This window comes from Prionailurus bengalensis, chromosome E1 (assembly GCF_016509475.1).
Source record: "Prionailurus bengalensis isolate Pbe53 chromosome E1, Fcat_Pben_1.1_paternal_pri, whole genome shotgun sequence".
Classification (NCBI taxonomy): Eukaryota; Metazoa; Chordata; class Mammalia; order Carnivora; family Felidae; genus Prionailurus; species Prionailurus bengalensis.
In genome coordinates, this window is record NC_057347.1 from 36,119,821 (window position 1) to 36,139,658 (window position 19,838).

The window sequence follows — 19,838 nt, forward strand, 5'->3', positions numbered from 1 at the left end:
AATCATGACCTGAGTCGAAATCGGGAGTTGGACGCTTAACCAACTGAGCCACCCAGGCGCCCCAATAAATCTTTACAAATAGAATTGTAGCTGCCCGCCTTCCCTCGAGTTCCCAAGGGGTAAATGTACCTCTTTCCCCACCCCACCCCGCTGCCTCTACCCTGCCCCTACGGAGGAAGGCAGCTTGGCTGTAAGTTTGTGGTTCCCAGCCACCCCAGGAACCCCCCATTCTTCGTGTCCCCTCAACGGTCTCACTCTCCAGCCCTTTCCCCCAGCCCGCTGGGTGGGATATCCCCCTAGATTTCGCAGCGGGGACATTGCTTCACTGCCAAAGCTGTGGGCCACTATCCAGGGCTGGGGTTCAAAGGACTGTGCCCCGCTCTCTCTGATCCAGGGGCGGCCTGTGGCCTGTGGGAGCGGTCCTACCCCAGGCAATGGCACCCTACCCAAGTGTGCCCTCACCCAGGGCATCCTTTCTGAGAGCACCTGCAAAGGAAGTGGGGCGGGAAGAATACAGGGCCCCGTGCCCAGAAGTGGGGGCGGGGGGGAGAAGAAAGGGGACCCTTAAGGCAGCCTGCCGTCTGAGGCAGCCGAGATACCCAAATGTTAATCATCGATTAGCACAGTTCAGGTGGAAAGGGCAACTTTATTACGCGTAAAATGGACTTAATGTGGCAGGAGCTGCGGACTTAATTTTTTGAGATAAGATGCTTTTAGGCTAATCAGCAGGTGTGCGATGCCTGGATATAAAGGGGCTACCGCCGACTCTCTTGAGAGAGGCTCCAAAGGTCCAGAAGGCGGGAGGAAGCAATCCCTGCCCTGTCCTCGATCTAAGGAAGAGCTGGAAAGGAAGCCAGGTAAGAGAGCGGCTGGGACGGGGAACGGACGGGATACTGGAGGGGCAGTGGATCTTGGCACCCGTTAATGCTCACCACCGTCACCCCTGCACCTTTCTTTTCCTCTACGTGAGAAATAAGGCGGCGGTTCTAAGGATTCCTGTAACACCCAGGTGGCCAAGGCAGGTCTGACCCCATTTCATCCGGGGGGGGGGCATCTTGAAAAGGGGTGAAAAGCAGTAACAAACCTTCCTCCCAAGCCCCGAGAAGCCCGAGCCAGACCTAGAGATGTCCGGGCTCGTCTTCCTGCAGGGGACCCCGGGTAGAAACAGTGAAGCCCGAGAAGGAGAGGATGAGACGGTCCGGTCCTGCTGGTGGCTTTCACTCCGGGCAAGAGGTTCTGTGATGGTTTAGGTGACGGCCGATCTGAGAGCCCCTGCCGCTCCCCAAGGCGCGGCTCCAGCCTCCCAGAAAAGCCCTGATCCCCAGAGCTCAGTGTCCCCAGCTTTCAGAACCCGCACAACGCTCTGAGGCGTCAGCGGGACGTGGCCGGCCACACCGGCTGTCCCCGAGCACGCTGCTTCCCTCATCCTGGTCCCCTTTTGTCTCTCCGCTCAGGAAATAACCCTTGGAAGATGGGAGCCACGAAGATCTTCAGTCTGCTGCTGGGGTCCCTGCTCCTGGCCGCGGTGCTGGCAGAGAAAGGGGAGGGTCACTCCAGGTAGGGGCGCAGGGGAGGAGGCCGCAGAGGATGGCCGGGTTCTGGCTTTGAGGGGGCGGAGGGGATGAGAAAGGGAGGAATCCCAGGCCAAGAGGGAAGAACTGGAGGGAGAACCTGCCAGCAGTGTGTGTGCGCCGAGTGAGGACAGAACCAGAGGGTATTTATTCCGAGCTCCCATTGCCACAAGAGAGACTGTGGTTAGATCTCTGGAAGGACTTCCTCCTCAGTGGCTCAGTGTCTGAACTAGAGGACGGCGCCTCCCTTCCTAGCGAAAGCCTTCAGCGTTCGCGTATGTTCATCCTTTGGTCAAACTGTAGAGAAGGCCTCCTGGGCGCCACCCACAGGACATAAACGTGCCGAGTGGTCCACGAATGCCTCGTGGAACGTACAGGCCCAAGGTGGGGGACAAAGAACCACCTAGGCGAGTTGCAGGCTGTCCCGAGCACCTTGAGGAAAGGCAGAATGTTCTGAGCCCGTGGAGCACGGGGCCTCTGTGCTCCGGAGGACCAGGAGGGACTTGTCTGAGCAAAGAGCTGGGCCTTGTCGGAGGCAAGGACTAGCCGTCATCCCCCCAAATCAGCCGCGTCAGATGTGGACGAGGACAGGGGCCGTCACATAGAAGCTGGGAACGTGGGCTCAGACTGCCCGAGGGTAGATCCTAGATCTGCCCCCTGCTCTGTGTGTGCTACATCAATCTCGCTGCACCTTGGTTTCCTCGTTCCCAAAAAGGGATAGAAAGAGCGTCTACCTGGGGCGCCTGGGTGGCTCAGGGGGTTGAATGTCCGACTGCGGCTCAGGCCGTGATCTCATGGTTTGTGGGTTCAAGCCCCGCATCAGGCTCCACACTTGGTGCCTGCTTGGGATTCTCTCTTCCTCTCTCTCTCAAAATGAATAAATACACAAAAAAATATGGTGTCTGGGGGCACCTGGGTGGCTCAGTCGGTTGGGCGTCCGACTTCGGCTCAGGTCACGATCTCACGGTCTGTGAGTTCGAGCCCCGCGTCGGGCTCTGGGCTGACAGCTCAGAGCCCGGAGCCTGCTTCGGATTCTGCGTCTCCCTCTCTCTCTTCTCCTCCCTCACTCACGCTCTGTCTCTCTCTGTCTCTCAAAAAAATGAATAAGCGTTAAAAAAAAAAGTTTTTAAAAATATGGTGTCTACCTTGTAGGGGTGTTATCAGGATCACATGAGTTTACGCCAGTAAAGGGCTTATAGAGGATCTGGAACAGAGTAAGTGCCGTTATGTGAGGGCTCACTACTGTTGGTATGGATCAAGAACAAAGACTTGAATGGGGTTGGGCCAGGCAAGAGGAGTAGAGGAGGGACCTGAGATCAGTCCCCTGAGATCAAGGGGACCCCTGATCCCTCTCTGCCCGGAAGCGAGAGCCACACCCACTAAGGATGCAGTGGGCCCTTGGGCTGAGGACAGAGTCCCAGGGGCTTGATGCTTAGACAACAGGACGTCTCCATAAAAACTGACTCCCAAGAAAGGGGGGAGGGTTGTTTTCAAACATCAGCCTCCTGTCAGTGACGATCGATCGATCGATCGTTTGTCCCCGCATCGTGAGTCCCCTCGCCCCCTGCCCCTCCCACGGTGTCCTGCTTTCTCTCTCGTCTCCCCTCCCTGCCCCCCCCCCCAGACTCCACACTAGGGTCAGTGGCTCCCGACCTCGAGGCCCCAGGTACGCCGAGGGGACTTTCATCAGTGACTACAGCATCGCTATGGACAAGATCCGCCAACAAGACTTTGTGAACTGGCTGCTGGCCCAGAAGGGGAGGAAGAATGAGTAAGTCAATGCACCTGCCCTCTCTTGGCCCCAGGCTGGCTGTGCCTTCCTTCGTGTAGACCGGACCTCACATGTGCCACGCGGCCCTGTACTTCAACTCCAGGCTGTGCCTTTCCCTTAGGCACCGATGGGGAGCTGGGCAACATGGTGGCCCTGACCAGGGCTCAGGCGGTAGCCCAGTCTGGCGTGGGACTAAGGCAATTTTCCAGTCTTCTTCTAAGGAGAAGGATCAGGGAAGATGGCGGGCGGGGGGGTGGGGGTGGGGTTGGGGGGGCTCACAGAGGATCCCCACTGGGCTGGGGACTAAGACAGAGATCGCTGAGCTGCTGACAATGACGATTTGGTGGTGGTCACTTCGGACTTAGGAAATAGGATACAGTGCCCTTGCCCTTCTTCTTCTCTTGGCCAAGTCCCTTCCCCTGCCCTCGCTGTTTGCTCAGCACGGTAGACGCCGAAAAGCTCTTCTCTGGCAGCTGAAGACAGGCAGTGGGGCCGTTGAACGAAGACGTCCCCTCTGCGACTTGGGTTAAGGTCCCCAAAGATCGGAGCGCTTGGGGACTGGGGGACATCTGGAGTCTCCCCAGCCCCACCCACCCCCTAATCTTTACCTGACCAGCTGGGAGCACAACATCACCCAGAGGGAGGCCGGGGCCCTGGAGCTGGCCCATCAATCTAACAGGAAGGAGGGGGCGGCGAGGGAGCAGCAGGGGTGAGTCAGCCCACAAGGGAAGGAGTGGGGGCAGGGCCTCATTGTTCCCTCTCCCAGACCCTGGAGCAGGGCAAGGCCCCAGATAAGCATCCCCTTCCACTCTCAGTTCAAAGAGGGGTCTTCTCTGAGTTCCCGGAGGCCAGCCCAAGCTTAAGGGGAGAAGCCTGGGAGAAATCGGGGCTGGGGTCCAAGGAGGGGTTTGGGGGCCAGAGTCCCCCGACGATTGATGACCTAGTATGCAGAGTCACAGAGGCAAGGAGAGGGGGCGGCGCAAGAGACCTCAGGGATCTGGCTTCCCCGCCTCTCCCCGACAAACTTCAGGAAGGCCGTGTTTGAGGAACGGGGACCCTTCCAAAGCCAGTCCCTTGACATCAGTTGCCCCCTCTCCGAGCAAGCTGAGGAAGCTTCGGATCATTCTAGAGAGGGAATGTGCCCTAAATCACCTCTCGGGTTTGGGGAAGGCATTCTGGGTGGGTGGGTGGGACATCTGTATTGAAGACCCCCTATTCCCCTGGCCTGCAGACCAGGGTGGAGCTTTGAAAGCTGAGATGAGAGAGAGAGAGCAGCTGTGTTGACCCCCTCCCCCCACCCCCGCTGCCCCTTGGAGTCCCTCTATTTACTCACTTCGGGTGGGGCCGAGGCTAAAAAAAAAAAAAAATGGCCAAGCCCGCCCTAAGGCTTTCTTCTTGGCAGCTCCCTACCCAAGAACCCCAGTGATGAAGATCTGCTAAAGGATTTACTGATTCGAGAGCTGCTGGCTTGGATGGCGGATCGGATGGAAATCTGCAGGTTCAGGTGGGGGCGGCGGTCGGCGGCTTTGGGCATCATACACAGCGCGCAGAAGCTTGGGCTCTGGGGCCACACATGGGTTCAGATCGTCACCCCAGCAAACCCATAAGCCTCTCCGAACCTCCGTGTTTTCACGAAAATCAAGGCTTATTCAGACCACTTCACGGGACTGTTGTCAGGTTTAAGCGAGATAATCCAGGGAGAGAGCCGAGAGCAACCTGTGAGGAACAGGAGTTCAGTGATGTTGGCGGCTATTATCCCTTCTTGAACTTCTGTCTCCACTGCGTCCAGGTGACAGGCTGCGCTCACCTCCCCGCCCACCCCATCCTATTCTCGGCTTTCCCACTGTCCCCTTGTCCCATGGCCCCTTCCCAGTGACGGCACTTGCAGAGTTGGAGGCATGTTTCCTCTCTCTGTGGGTCTCAGTGGTCCTTGAATCGACCTCACCGGCTAGGAAGTCCTTTAATCTATTATGTCCCAGAAGCAAGGGATGACTAACACCGTGAAGAGATCCGCCCACCTAAAGGACACTCATTTCAAGATGCAAACACTGGGGCGTGGAAACCGAAATACATCTCAGGCTTCCATGCTGGCAAGCCGGGGACCAAATCTGGGATGGCTTCCTGTAGAGGGCAGGAAGGGAAAGGGGGAGGGGGGCGGGATCAGAACAATGGAGAAGAGTATGAGAAATTCTCCGGAGGAAGGTGGGTGCTTTCTGGACTTACTTTGATGACTTATAATTAAGAAGGTAATTGGGAGGTAGGAGCAGCTGAACCATGGCTGGGCACCCGGATGGATTTGCTTTGCGGACTCTAAGTGGATAATGACCCCCCTCTCCAACCACTACCCCTCCTCTTTCCACTCTCCCCAGGTTTCAGTGACTCAGACCAAACCCAGCTCAGGTCCGGACTCTGCCCTTCACTTGCTCAGGCCTCAGCTGCACCCCAGGGCCCCCGAGAGAAGCCAAACCAATAAAGTTTAAGCTGAAATGAATCCTTGTGCCCATGGTCGAAACTTATTCCGACGTCTATCGAGCGCTACCAGGGAATGGTCTTCTGTGTGTGTGTGCCACCCAATGCAAAGGAGCTATGGCTCCCACCGGCACCCATAATTCGTCTCTTTAGTCTACAAACACTTATTGGAAAGCTAACATTGGCAGGGACTGTGGTCACCACTGGGAATACGGCAGCCAAGGAAATGAGCACAGTCCTTGCCCTTGAGGAATTTGCAGTCCCGTGATGGAGACAGACTTTAATCTTCAACATACATACACACACGCGCACGCGCACACACACACACACACACACACATTAATAATCACCTAACATCCTAAGCCATGTGAAGAAACAGTAGGGTGCTATGAGAAAGAATGGAGCAGCCTCACACCGCCTTCCCCCCAGTGCCTGGTGTCCACAGAAAACAGGGCTGTCTACCCACCCCTTTCCCTCGGGTTATCTTACCTGGAATGCCCTCGCTCCCCTCGATCTAGTCCTATTTTAGGAGACAAGAGTCAAACGCACCTCGATTCAAAGATTCAAATCGCTTACTCAGTCCGTGACTTGGCCAGTTAGTTAGTTCCTCACTCTTGGCCTGTTTCCTGTCTGTGAAAAAGAAGATTCCTAACCACCCAACTCCTAGGGTTGAGGTATTAATTCAGATAATGCCTGGCACAAAGTAAATGGTCAATAAAAGTTAACTTCTGTTATCATTTACCCACCTAAACCTCAATTTAGAAATACAAGGGTATTGGTTTTAAATCAGGGAGTGGCCAGCTGGATCGGCTGAAGGGCCGGGCCAGTAGCATAATTGAGAAAAGTGGGGAGGCTGTAAGACAATGGGAAGGATGGGGACTGTGAAAATGGAAGAGACACGCTTTCTGCTGACCAAACAAAACGCTTTTGAGAACTGAACTTGCCTGAGGTTCTGCCAGGCTCTGTCTTCCAACTCCGATGTTGTAGATTTCCTCTCCCCTAAACTCCTTGAGGTCGGAGAGAATGTATGTCACACAATTCAGAGCGTGCCTTTGCTCAGAGGATATAGTTTAGTGATTCTCTATGGTAGAGCTGGTTGTCCTGGGGAAGAAGTTGGATCTCTGTCTCTGGAGTCTTGGGTTCTCCGGGGGTCAGCGAATCAGAAAGGATGATTTAAAATAATCTTGGTACAGTGTTCTTATTACGGGCCAGGCATTGTGCTCGGTACCTTACAAACATCACTTAAAGCCTCAGGACATCATTTTAAGATAAGAACGTAATAGCTGTTAACCATGCACTACACTGCCTCCGTGAGGTAGAGAACTGAAGTCCCGTGCTCCGGCTAAGGCCAGTGAGTCACTGAAAGCAAGGGATGGCAAATGTGATGGGCTGCACACAGCGTATACTGGGGCTGAGCGCTTCTGGGAGCCGTGGTTAAGTTGTCAGGAGTTTTGTGAGCAGGTTGTAGAATCATTGTTAGCTCGAAATTGGCCGTGGCCAGGGTGCACCGTGGAAATTGACAAGTGCCATAAATCAGAGCTCCTCCCTCCCAGCCGGGAGAGGGGCTCGTTAAACATTTACCAGCACATTACTGGTCAACATACTTTCTCTAAAATTGTAAGAGAGAACAAACGTGTCCGAATAAGGGAGTGAGGGTGTCCGCATAAGTGTGGTCACAAGGTTTGTCTCGGGCCAGGTGTTTGCACCTATGGGAGTATGTGTGTGTGTGCATTTGAGGGTATGGATAGTTCAATTTGAAGACATGGGTGTGAGGGAGGGATCAGCGCATGTATCTTAAGGGGTCATAAGGTGTGAGTCAAAGAGTGAGAAATGAAGCAGGTGTGTCTATTTGTGTCAGTGAGTCATGAAGGGACCAAATTTTTGTGTCAGGGAGTGGCTTAGGAAGAATATGACGGTATGGGAGGCGCCTGGCTGGCTCAGTCAGTGGAGCGAGCAACTCTTGATCTCTGGGCTGTGAGTTTGAGCCCCACGTTGGGTGTGGAGATTACTAAAAAATAAAACCCGGCTCAGTCGGTCAGGCGTCCGACTTCGGCTCAGGTCAGGATCTCACAGTCCATGAGCTCGAGCCCCGCATCAGGCTCTGTGCTGACAGCTCGGAGCCAGGAGCCTGCTTCAGATTCTGTGTCTCCCTCTCTCTCTGCCCGTCCCCCGCTCCCCGCGCTCGCTCTGTCTCTGTCTCTCTCAAAAATAAAGATCATCCAGAGGCAGGGAGCTCACGGCTGGTGTGACAGTGACAGTTCCGCTGCATGAAATCCTGAGGGACCCAGGCTCATTGGCTCCTGGCTCCATAATCCCTTAAGGACCAAAATGGTGGCAGACGATCACCCGTCCTCTTCTAATCCTTTAACTTGAAACTTCCGGTAACATTACTCACATTCACGATTTTACCTTGCTGCGGATTCTGGATCTGTGTGACTCTGCCCAGATCTTTCTGTGGACCTTCCTACCAGCACATCCAGATGACCACTGGCCATCTCTCCTGTGATGTTACAGAGACCTCAATTTCAACATGTTCAAAACCACTCTTAATCACCTCTCCAGCTTCATCCTGTGGTGTCAGTCCCTGTCTCCCCACGCCCCTTCTCTGAATAGCACCACCCTGTTGCCCAAGCCAGTGAACGGGAGCATTTCCCCCGACCCACACTGCCCTCATCTATCGGTTTTACCATTCTGCCTTCCAAATATCCCGTCTGTCCCATTCTCCCTGTCCTCGTGGCCACTCTCTTAGTCCTAGCGTTCACCATTTCTTTTTTTGGGAGTTTTATTCATTTAAGTAATCTCGACACCCAGTGTGGGACTCAAATCCACAACTCCGGGATCAAGAGTGGGCATGCTCCTGGGGCTGAGCCAGCCAGGCACCCCCTAGCTCTCATTCCTAGGTTGGATTGCTATGACTGACTTAAGTCTCTCTAGGTTGTCACCGATTTTTCTGTTTTTAAAGTTTATTTATGTTTAGAGAGAGAGAGAGAGAGAGAGAGAGAGAGGGCGCATGTTAGCAGGGGGAGGGGCAGTGAAAGGGGAGAAAGAGGATCCCAAGCAGGCTCCCCACTGCCAGCGCAGAGCCCCATGTGGGGCTTGGTCTTGGGAACCAGGAGATCATGACCTGAGCAGAAATCAAAAGTCGGATGCTTAGCCAACTGAGCCACCCAGGAGTCCTGGGCTGTCACTAATTTTTCCAGAAACCAGAATTTGATCTTCTTACTCCCTGACTTAAGAATCCTTCACTAGTCCTTTTGTTAGGCTCAGTGCTATAGCAATCACTTATGGAGGGGCACCTGGGCAGCTCAGGTCGTTGAGTGCCTGACTTCCAGGTCATGATCTCACCGCTCGTGAGTTCGAGCCCTGCATCGGGCTCTGTGCTGACAGCTCTGAGTCTGGAGCCTGCTTCGGATTCTGGGTCTCCCTCTCTCTCTCTGCCCCTCCCCCACTCATTTTCTATCTCTCTCTGCCTCAAAAGTAAATAAACATTAAACAAATTAAAAGAAAAAAAAACAACCTTATGGAGCTTCCTAAACACACAGACGGATTCCACCCCACATCTGGTGAATAACAATCATAGCGGATGTTTACTTATGTGTCAGGCATCGCCCTAAATGCTTGGTTACGTATTTTCTCCCTTCATCCTCACAACCACCTCACGAGTAGGTTACTCTAAACCAACCGTGGCCAGTAGACCACGAGAGGTTCAGGACTTTGCCGGAAGCTACTAGATCATAAGCAGCGGTCGTGGGCTCTGGGGCCAGGCTTTCCGATTCCAGAGTCCAAGTTCTTAACTGCAAGGCCTGCCCCAGTCAGAACCTCCGCGTTTGACTCCCAACGGGGTCGGCTCCATTAGAGCAGAATGGGTTGGGTTCCATGCTCAATGTGGAAGCTTCGGGGCGACTCCGCGCCTGGCCCCGTATCAGGCGGCCGGAGGCTGGGTGGCGGCGGAAGGGCAGCCGCGCCAACAAGCGAGGGTCCCAGGCACCCACGTGGGTGGGGGAACGCGCGGCCGACACACGCGTCCTCGCCGCCTCGTCCCTCCCCGCCGCGGGGCTCCGCCGGGGCTTCTCCCAACCCGGCCACCCGAGGAAGGCGGGGCCGCTCTGCCCCGCGGCAGGAAGTCGGCGCGTAGCTTCCGGCGCGCGGAGATGACGCGCGGCCCGCGCTTCCGCGTCGGGAGCCGGCGGCGGATCCCGGGACGCGGAGACCCGGGGTCCCGGCAGCGGGGCGGCCCGCGGGCCCGGGGCTGGGATGCATCGCCGCGGGGTGGGAGCCGGCGCCATCGCCAAGAAGAAGCTGGCCGAGGTGAGGGGACGAAGGCCGACCCACAGCCACCCCCGACCCGACAGAGACTGAAGTCTTGGAGCGGAGAGCTCTGTACCCTCAAATCGCCCCCCATCGCAGTCTGACAGCAGGCTGCTCGGGTCCCGGGGAACTGAGACTCTTCAGCTTCCGGTGGGTTGGAATGTCAGCATCCCCGGGTCCACCAGCCCTTTCCCCCCGCGTCCCCAAATTTGGCTACAGACCAGTCGTCTATTGTTCTTCCTCCTCCCTCTCCCTAAGAAAAACCATTTAAAAGACACCCTCCTCTTTTCATACTTCAGCCGGGGCAGTACAAGTGGGAGCCCCCAGTGCCCATTCTCAACTCACGCCGGTCTCTTTGTCTGACAGGCCAAGTACAAGGAGCGAGGAACTGTCTTGGCTGAGGACCAGCTGGCCCAGGTGAGTCGGTTGGAGGACTCCAGGCAGGAAGGGAGACCCGACCGGGTGGACAGGACGCCCTTGATGTAGACTAGATCGTGTGGATTAACATTTTGAAATCTTTATTTATTTTTGAGAGAGAGAGAGACAGAGCGTGAGCGGGGGAGGAACAGAGAGAGAGGGAGACCCAGAATCCGAAGCAGGCTCCAGGCTCTGAGCTGTCAGCACAGAGCCTCCCGCGGGGGGGCTGAACTCAAGAACCCCCGAGGTCGTGACCTGAGCCCAAGTCGGAGGCTTGACCGACTGAGCCACCGGGGTGCCCCTAGGTTGTTCCGATCAAACTAAAACTCGACTCTTTGGCAAATCTTGGTTTCTGGACTGCTCAGACCATTTACCGACTTGCTAATGACAGTGATAGCTGACATCTTTGAATGATTACATGCTTTCATCCTCCCATGCACGTGCCCGTTTTTTCTCGACCCTGTCTCGTTCATTCATCCTGACAGTCCTATCAGGAGAGAGCTCTGTTCTTCCCAGTTTAGAATTGAGGACATTCAGGTGGTTTGTCCAAGGTTACCTGGGTAGTAGTTGGTAGAGCCGTTTGACTTAGATCTTTGGAGGCTTTCACTTGACCTGCCGGGGGATGACATGAAAATATTGCTTACTCTGTGCCAGCACCACCAATGTCCCCTCCAGAAGTGTGTGTCAGTGATGGGGTGCGGGGCCTGCGGTTTCCTTTTCTAACACTTCCCTTTTCTGTCCGTGCCCCAAGTTTACTCAGTTATGACGACTGGGGAAGGAGAGGAGGAAGCAGTTAAGCAAGGAAATGGGGGTCCTTGAACTGAGGAAAGAGACACAGGCTGTGCTCTTCAAAAGCTCCCACTCATAAGGGAGATGACATAGGAGAATCAACTGGATACGGTGATTATAATGTTTCTAATATGTAGCAAGTGAGGAGTTGTTGGGCCAGGAGCGTTACTCTCCCGGCAGGTAGAAAGTAGGCTTTGTTAATTAGAGAAAGGGAAGGAGTCACAGCCATGAGTCAGAAAATCCCCCAAATCATTAGCACCGTAGCTTTGGAATGCAGTCTGGTAGGCCCCCACCCTTCCCTTAGGGATTCTTTTTTTTGGAGTTGATTCCAAGAAGGTCCATGACCGAAAGATTAAATAGTCACTGCGCACCTAATTCATTTTCTCCTATTCAGCCTTTCTGTCAGTGGCTGGAGATTTCCCTCTCTCTGAATGCTGCATCCCCTCGTTTTTAAAAGCTTATTTAGAGAGGGAGAGAGAGCAAGCTTGCGAGTACTCATGAGGGAGAGAGAGGGAGAGAGAGGATCCCAAGCAGGTTCCTCGCTGCAGGGCTCGATCTCAGGAACCACGAGATCATGAGCTGAGCTGAAATCAAGAGTCAGATGTTTGACGGACTGAGCCACTCAGTCATTCTCCCCCCCCCACCTCATTTTTAAGACAAAATGGATTATGAGGTGCACCTTCAATGTAATGACAGTTTCTGTGGGAAAAAGAAAAAGAAGGCACTACATTAGATGTGCCACGGATTGTTAGAGGCATCCTGTCTTTAGAACAGGAACATGGGGCGCCTGGGTGGCGCAGTCGGTTAAGCGTCCGACTTCAGCCAGGTCACGATCTCACGGTCCGGGAGTTCGAGCCCCGCGTCAGGCTCTGGGCTGATGGCTCAGAGCCTGGAGCCTGTTTCCGATTCTGTGTCTCCCTCTCTCTCTGCCCCTCCCCCGTTCGTGCTCTGTCTCTCTCTGTCCCAAAAATAAATAAACGTTGAAAAAAAAAATTTAGAACAGGAACACGTGGGGGGAAAAATGTGTTTTATTTTTTATTTATGTTTCTTTTTAAAATATCTTGTTTGATTTATTTTTAAAAATTTTAATTTTTTTAAAATTTATTTTTGAGAGACAGAGGGTGAGTGGGGGAGGGGCAGAGAGAGAAGGAGACACAGAATCTGAAGCAGGCTCCAGGCTCTGAGCTGTCAGTGCAGAGCCCGACATGGGGCTCGAACCCGTGAACCGCGAGATCATGACCTGAGCTGAAGTCGGCCGCTTAACTGACTGAGCCACCCAGGCGCCCCTAAAATATATTTTTTAATTTTTTTAATTTATTTTTAAGACAGAGAGAGAGAGAGAGAGCATGAGCGGGGTTGGGGCAGAGAGAGAGGGAGACACAGAATCTGAAGCAGGCTCCAGGCTCCGAGCTGTCAGCACAGAGCCTGACACGGGGCTCGAACTCACGAACCGTGAGATCATGACCTGAGCTGAAGTCGGACGCTCAACCGACTGAGCCACCCGGGCGCCCCTAAAACATTTTATTGTTAAGTAAACTCCACCCAGTGTGGGGCTCAAACTCACAACCCTGAGATCAAGAGTTATGTGCTCCACTGACAGAGCCAGCCAGGCGTCCCCCAAAATGTGTGTTTTAGAATTGAGGAAACATTATAGCATCCAAGTCAGCTGACAGCAGAACCATGAAGGAGAGTTAGGGATAAATAGAGAAGGAACAAGGGGCGCCCGGGTGGCTCAGTCGGTTGAGCAACTGACTGCGGCTCAGGTCATGATCGCGGTTTGTGAGTTCGAGCCCTGCATCGGGTTCTGTCCTGACAGCTCGGAGCCTGCTTCGGATACTGTGTCTCCCTCTCTGCCCTTCCCCTCCTCGGTCTCTCTCTCTCTCTCAAAAATGAATAAACATTAAAAAAATTTTTTTTTTTTTTAAAGAAAGGGGGAATAAGAAACAGCATAATAGTAGGCCTGGAGGAAATGGGTTATTTTAGCCCTTGCCCTGCCACTGGGCCAGGAACTTATTTTTGACATCTATCACCTAGCTGGGCTGCCCCTAACCTCCTCCTTGTCCACCCTACAGATGTCAAAGCAGTTGGACATGTTCAAGACCAACCTGGAGGAATTTGCCAGCAAGCATAAGCAGGAGATCCGGAAGAATCCAGAATTCCGGGTGCAGTTCCAGGACATGTGCGCCACCATCGGGGTGGATCCTCTGGCCTGTAAGGAGTTGACTGTAGGGGTGTGGTATTCTCCTAGGGACAGGAGCGCATCTCCTTGTCATCACTGTTGTCAGGGCATCTTCTAGAAGGGCCTGCAGGGAGAGCCAGAGGATGTAGTCTTTGGTGCGGGCCTGGCAGGGTGGCTGAGGGCCCGCTTTGATGGGAAAGCTGGGGAGGCTGGAGAGTAGGTTGGTAGCCAGTGTGCCTGACCTCCCCTTGAATGATCTACAGTGGGATTTTTTAATGGGTTTTTTCCCCTATTAAAAAAGAATTTCGGGGGCACCTGGGTGGCTCAGTCAGTTGAGTGACCGACTTCGGCTCAGAACATGATCTCACGGTTTGTGGGTTCAAGCCCCTTGTCGGGCTCTGTGCTGACAGCTCAGAGCCTGGAGCCTGCTTCAAATTCTGTGTCTCCTCTCTCTGCCCCTCCCCTACTCGCACTCTCTCTCTCTCTCTCAAAAATAACTGAAACATTAAAAAAATTTTCATTTTAATGAAAGTAGCATGTAATTATGCAGTCGGTCAACGAAGGAGAAAAGAGAAAAACAGAAAATAGAAGTCTCCTGATCCTGTCCCCTAATTGCAGGGATACATATTAACAGTCTAAGGTTATCTTGCTGGACACATACATTGTATTTATAAACTTTTTTTTTTTTTTTTAACATATTGGATTATGCTATAATTACTAGTCTATAGCCTGCATTTTTTACTCCATAAACTATGGCCTTCAATGGATTTTTGAATGCCCGGTCTGCATATTGTTTTTTTTTTTTTAATGTTTGTTTATTATTGAGAGACAGAGACAGAGCGTGAGCAGGGGAGGGGCAGAGAGAGGAGGAGACACAGAATCCGAAGCAGGCTCCAGGCTCCGAGCTGTCAGCAGACAGCCCGACGCGGGGCTCGAACCCGCAAACCGTGAGACCGTGACCCGAGCCGAAGTCGGTCGCTCAACCGACTGAGCCACCCAGGCACCCCTGCATATTCTTTTTTCTTAGCCTTGTCCCATTATGTTTCCCTGTATGCTTTGGGAAAGGAAAACTCAGTTTCATAGTATCCTGGAGCCACTTAGCCAAACAGAAATGCCTTTTAGAAGGCCCACCCTTTACAACTGTCTGAGCCTGTTTTTTAGCAGGAATTTTTCCAAGAGTTCCAACTGTCTGGGGATCCTGAGTAGTAAATGGAGCATAAGGAGTTAGGCTAGGCAGGGCAGGCTTCCTACAGGATAGATGTTTTGATCTAGCTTTGAAAGAAACTATGGACGTAGGCTAACATATGACCTAGACTGTTGCCTTTCTGTCTTTTAGCTGGAAAAGGATTTTGGTCTGAGATGCTGGGCGTGGGAGATTTCTATTATGAGCTGGGTGTTCAGATCATCGAAGTGTGCCTGGCCCTGAAGCACCGGAATGGAGGTGAGTGTGGCGAAGTCTCTTGACTGGGCTTTGGGCTTCCCTGAGAGAGAGAGAGAGAGAGCCCTGAAAGATGAGCTTTTCCAGCCTTCAGTCTGCAGGCCAGTGAGATCTTGAGAAACTGGTCTTCTGAAGCGTCTCAGCCGCTTCATGCCCTTGAATCTATACCAGGTCTCCATGGCCAGGGGTAAATGGAATGGCCTGGATGATTGTCTCTGTTCTCTAGAGACCTTTGCCCCGGGGAGGTCCAGCCCCTGGTTAGTATAGAAAACAGTAGGGAGGTAGGAGCTAAGGCCTTTTCCCCGATACACAACGTGTCTGGGTTATGACTTTATCACGAGGAACTCTAGGTCTGCCCTGCCACTCCCGGGAAAGTAGGGTGATGCCGAGTTTCTGTGCTCCCCAAAACGTGAGGCCCCAAAATGGGCCTCCAGCGGCGTCCTCCTAATGAGCGCATCGAATGGGCTGTGTTGAAGTCAAGAAAGCAAGCGAGCTTAGACCCAGTTAGAAATCACTGGCCGTAAACAGATAACAGCCTCGACGTTGAGCGAGTGTTTGTAGCTTTTCGGAGATGCTGCTGCCTTTGCTTTTTTTTAATTGGTTTGGTGTAGCGGACTTCATCTGCTTTCTGTCCCCTCCAACAGGTCTGATAACTCTGGAGGAACTACATCAGCAGGTGTTAAAAGGAAGGGGCAAATTCGCACAGGATGTCAGCCAGTAGGTCGTGCCTTCCAGTCCCCTGGCGTGTAGAAAAGCCTTTCTAGAAATCACATGAAATCTTTTCTCTTTACGGCTCGTATGTCTGGGCTTCTTTAGGAATCATTTTATTCCAACATGTTTTTTTAGAATGCCAAAAGTGCACAGATCTAAAAAACCAAAAACCACCTGTAACTTCTCCACCGGGAGATTACAACTGCCAGCGTTCCGGTGTATTTCCTTCTAAGCATCATTTATGTATTTTTTTCATGTCTACGTAATGTATTGTTGCCTTTTTTTTTTTTTTTTTTTTTTTAACTTGGGGCTGTGTAGACTCTGGATTACTTGGGGTTCAGGAAGCTAGCGCGCCCGCACGGAGAAAGGCTGGGGAGAGGGGTGGGGGCCAGAAGATGGGGGGAGATAGATTGATCTGGTTCGCCAGCCTCTCTGTGGGACTTCAGGGTGAGAAAAGTTTTAAAAAAACAAAAAGAAATGCTGTCAGTATGTGGGCTGGGTATACGAACCCACCGTGTTGCGGGTTTTCTTTTTCCCTGGTTTGAGTTAGTGGGGAACTAGGGAAAAGCCACATGGCAGTGATCAGCCGGGTGGCCCTCTGTAAAATGGAGAAGCGTTTTGCACTTGGCCGTAGTCCACGCCGCTCCCTGCTGTCCCCTGCCTTTAGCTCCTTCGTTCACATTTCCTGACGGCCCCCGTAGGCGTATTTTTGACCGCTGTCTGGGGTTAGCATGGTTTGCTGAGTGCGCGGGCTGATCGCCGGGCACCGTCTCCCTTGACTGGCAGCGGCACCATTTGGTGCCCTTTGACCCCGCCTCTTCGCTAATGGCACTGAACGTCGCCCGCCCTCTTGGGTCTTCTCTCGGGGCCTCCTGCCCAGGGCCGAGCCGGAAGTGCGTCGTTGCCAGGTCCGCTCGGCCCAAGGTGTTTCAGCAGCGTTTCCTCCCCTCAGAGACGACCTTATCAGGGCCATCAAGAAGCTGAAGGCGCTCGGCACCGGCTTTGGCATCATCCCCGTGGGTGGCACCTACCTCATTCAGTCTGTTCCGGCTGAGCTCAATATGGACCACACGGTGGTGCTGCAGCTGGCGGAGGTACCGCGGGCCTCGCGAGGGGCCGGGGCTCGTGGGGAGGGGAGGGGCGGCGTGTGCGTGCACATGTGTGGGCGGGGCGGCCTGGGCGGGGCTTCTGGCGGGGCGGGGTGGGGGGCGGGGTGGGGGGCGGGGGGCGGGACGGGAAGGTGGGGGGGTCTTCTGCCCAGACTGTCTAGCGGATGCACCAGTCAGAGCTGAGCTTCTTTAGAAGACGTTTATTGAGCAGCTACAGTGCCAAGCACCGGGCCAGGCTGCGGGGCGCAGAACGACGGGTACCACGTGGTTCCTGCTCTGCGGGAGCTTACAGTCTAGCGGGATAGGCGGACATGCAGACAACGAACTGTATTTTCTTGGGTAGACGGGTTCTTTGAGGTCTTCTTAAAACTGGGTGTCGATTCCGCAGAACAAATGTGTAATCTTGTCTACCGTTCCCCCTGTTCCTCAGCACGTACCCTCCCCCCCCCCCAAATCCTTACCATGGCTTTAGGAAAGAGGGGTTCGGGTTTCTTAAATCTATACCCCCGAACAAAACTCAAGAAGGAGAGGGCTTTTCTCCCTGGGGAATGGTCACCGTCCCTTCCTGTCCGTTCTTTGTCCTGAATCAGATCATACTCCAAAGTTCTCTGAGAAAGTCTAATGTTTCAGTACCAGGGACCCCACTTTTTAAGACTCACCCCCCTCCCCCCACACACCTCATCAGCCCGAAAGTTGCTTCTCTCTCTCTTTGCTGGGACTTCTAAACGTTCTTTTTCTGTGCTCTCATAGGCTTCGCCCAAGGGCAGTTCTTTGTCCCATGTGGGTAAACCTGTTGTTCCTGGGCGGATGCTGGGCTCTTAGGGAAAGTACGCTGTTAACCTGACTCCCCATCCCTCCTTCCTTCAGAAAAATGGCTACGTGACCGTCAGCGATATCCAAGCCAGTCTTAAATGGGAGACCGAGCGAGCGCGGCAAGTGCTGGTATGTGAATTTTGGAACGGCCCAGAAAAGATGGGCCCCAGATGGGAGGAGGAGGGCGGACAGGCAGCACACGGGCAGGACCTAGCCTCGCTCCGCTGGCCTCTTCCCTTGAAGGCCCACAGAAGTGACCCCACGTCTCTGAGGGTGGCCCTGAGAGGTACAACTGAGGCAGGCTCCTGACTGCGGCAGGCGAGCCCCCCCACCCCCCCTCCTGTCTCCGGCCTGTGGAGCCTGGTCAGACCACGTAGTTTGTATCAGAAGTAACGCTGTTAATACAGAGTGAGGGGGTTGCGAACTACTTAATGACACATCCGCGATCATGTTGTTACCTTGCGTGTTGTAGTTACAGTTCTGTAGATACAGATTCCGTGGCGCTAACGAGAGGCCGATGTTACGGAGGAGCATGAGACTGTAAACCCTGGCCTTCAATACCTTCTTCCTCATCCAGGCAGTTAAACTAGATCTCCTTTTTTTCTGGAAAGCAGGGTAACAGAAACATCTGTTTAATGCTGTGGGGCACAACCAGCCCCTCTTGGGCCTCTTTCCAGCTGTAGGAATCGGGAGTCCATTCTAAGCTAACAGCCCTTTCGTTAACTTCTCCCTAAAGGTTTACCCGCGAGGTAACGGACGCGGAACTAAGCACGGTGGCTCCCGTTGTGTAAATACGGGAAGGCACTCGTGTAGATGCAGCCTGAAAACCCCACTGAAGCCAAAACAGGTGTGGGGGGTTGTCAGTCTCCCCTACGGGGGCTCCCTTGTCCCAGAGGATTCTTCCTCCCCGTTCCCTCCAGGAACACCTGCTGAAGGAAGGGCTGGCCTGGCTGGACCTACAGGCCCCCGGGGAGGCCCACTACTGGCTGCCCGCTCTTTTCACGGACCTCTACTCCCAGGAGATTACAGCCGAGGAGGCCAGAGAAGCTCTCCCCTGACTCTGGGAGCGCCCAGGGGGTGGGGGCCCAGCAGCTGGCAGGGAGAGGAGGGGAGAGCGGTTGGCGAATAAAACCCGAACAACTTTGCTTTTGTCTCTGTTTTCTTTCAAGAAGAAAGAGTTCCAAGTTTTCTTGCGCCCTCTGTACGCTTCCCCCATTGGCTTGTTTTTTCTTAAAGTGCCTTCCCGTAGCATCTTTAGTGGAGAAAACTTCATTTATCCAGTAAGGAGGACCCGAGTTACACAGAACAGCGAGCACGGAGGGAAGGACCTCTACGGGCCGGTCTTCCAAGCTCACGGCAAAGCCGGGTCTAGAACGAAGGCTGTCCGCCTCCTGGCTCGACAGCCTAGTCTCTCTCTAGCCCTGAGGCATAAATCACAGCCCGCTGGCTCAAAGCTGGTCCCTAGAAAGATGTTTTGATCTCAAACCAGCAGACCCTAACGGACCCGTAAGTCATAGCCACTCGTCCGGTCTCATCCAGCTTCCTTGAGGCCCTGCAGGTTCTGACAGACGCGGCTGAGTGTGAAACAGAGGTCAAAGTCAAGTGGTGGTCAGAGGAAACCGTGGAATCTGGGGGAACTGACCGACAGTGGCCCTACACGGTGGTAGTTCTCCCGTTTCCTAGTGGCTTTTCCCTCTCCCGTTGCTCACCGGGTCCCTCTAGCCTCAGTGGCGGCAAGGGCATCGTTTACTGAGCACCTACCCCACCTACCCCATTTGCGAACCCCCTCTAATCTTCACAACTTTACTTGGGTAAGTAGGTCTCCTTAATGTCTCAGGCGAAGGGTCCAAGTCCTCTACCAGAGGCCACCAGGCGGAAGAAGCAAAGAGAAAAGCCAGAGCCTAGGTCCACTCCCACCAGACCCCCTCACTTTCCCGTATCCTGGCTGCACACGGCACGGGGCGGCATTTCATGAAGTTTCTCCCCACGCCCGTGGTCAGCCAGGAGGAAAAGCCTCTGCGCCGGAAAGCGGGGGCCTCCCTTTACCCAGTAGGGATGGGGGTGTGGGGTGGAGGCTGCGCGAAGCAGCGTCTCCACGGTCTCTGAACGCTGGGCTCCCGAGGGCTGGTTAAGTGCCACAAAACAGAAAACCCAGTGGTTTGGATTATCCCGAACGTGGACACCCTATCCTTACCAGGGGACACTCGGGCCAAGCCCAGGTGCCCAGACTCGAGGCCTGCCCGTCCTTGTGGGACCTGCATCT

General features: G+C 53.9%; 2 protein-coding genes across 4 annotated transcripts; both read left to right on the forward strand.

Annotated features, from left to right (window-relative positions):
• The first annotated feature begins 985 nt into the window (after positions 1–985).
• LOC122485405 (gastric inhibitory polypeptide) lies at positions 986–5,833 on the forward strand. Its single transcript, XM_043584148.1, has 5 exons — positions 986–1,551; positions 3,166–3,342; positions 3,959–4,051; positions 4,745–4,846; positions 5,712–5,833. Exons 1-5 carry the CDS (start codon positions 1,472–1,474, stop codon positions 5,719–5,721), a joined length of 462 nt encoding a protein of 153 aa, XP_043440083.1. The 5' UTR covers positions 986–1,471; the 3' UTR covers positions 5,722–5,833.
• Positions 5,834–9,958: 4,125 nt separating this feature from the next.
• On the forward strand, positions 9,959–18,720 carry SNF8 (SNF8 subunit of ESCRT-II). Of its 3 annotated transcripts, none has more exons than XM_043584151.1 (8): positions 9,959–10,119; positions 10,486–10,536; positions 13,398–13,536; positions 14,841–14,945; positions 15,587–15,659; positions 16,606–16,747; positions 17,630–17,704; positions 18,496–18,720. In XM_043584151.1, exons 1-8 carry the CDS (start codon positions 10,066–10,068, stop codon positions 18,631–18,633), a joined length of 777 nt encoding a protein of 258 aa, XP_043440086.1. In that variant the 5' UTR covers positions 9,959–10,065; the 3' UTR covers positions 18,634–18,720. The 3 variants fall into 3 exon arrangements, with proteins under 3 accessions (XP_043440086.1, XP_043440088.1, XP_043440087.1); XM_043584152.1 differs by lacking the exon at positions 9,959–10,119 and adding an exon at positions 10,128–10,269; XM_043584153.1 differs by lacking the exons at positions 17,630–17,704; positions 18,496–18,720 and adding an exon at positions 17,513–17,614 and having other exon boundaries at positions 9,973–10,119.
• Positions 18,721–19,838: the final 1,118 nt, after the last annotated feature.

What these genes read in the sequence shown, in the direction of transcription:
- LOC122485405 (XM_043584148.1), top strand. Translation starts at nt 1,472, where the DNA reads ATGGGAGCCACGAAGATCTTCAGTCTGCTGCTGGGGTCCCTGCTCCTG. An exon ending in GCAGAGAAAGGGGAGGGTCA is followed by an intron (nt 1,552 to 3,165) that starts CTCCAGGTAGGG and finishes CCTGCTTTCTCT; the next exon opens with CTCGTCTCCCCTCCCTGCCC. An exon ending in CAGAAGGGGAGGAAGAATGA is followed by an intron (nt 3,343 to 3,958) that starts GTAAGTCAATGC and finishes TTACCTGACCAG; the next exon opens with CTGGGAGCACAACATCACCC.
- SNF8 (XM_043584151.1), top strand. Translation starts at nt 10,066, where the DNA reads ATGCATCGCCGCGGGGTGGGAGCCGGCGCCATCGCCAAGAAGAAGCTG. An exon ending in CCTGAAGCACCGGAATGGAG is followed by an intron (nt 14,946 to 15,586) that starts GTGAGTGTGGCG and finishes CCCCTCCAACAG; the next exon opens with GTCTGATAACTCTGGAGGAA. An exon ending in TGGTGCTGCAGCTGGCGGAG is followed by an intron (nt 16,748 to 17,629) that starts GTACCGCGGGCC and finishes TCCTTCCTTCAG; the next exon opens with AAAAATGGCTACGTGACCGT.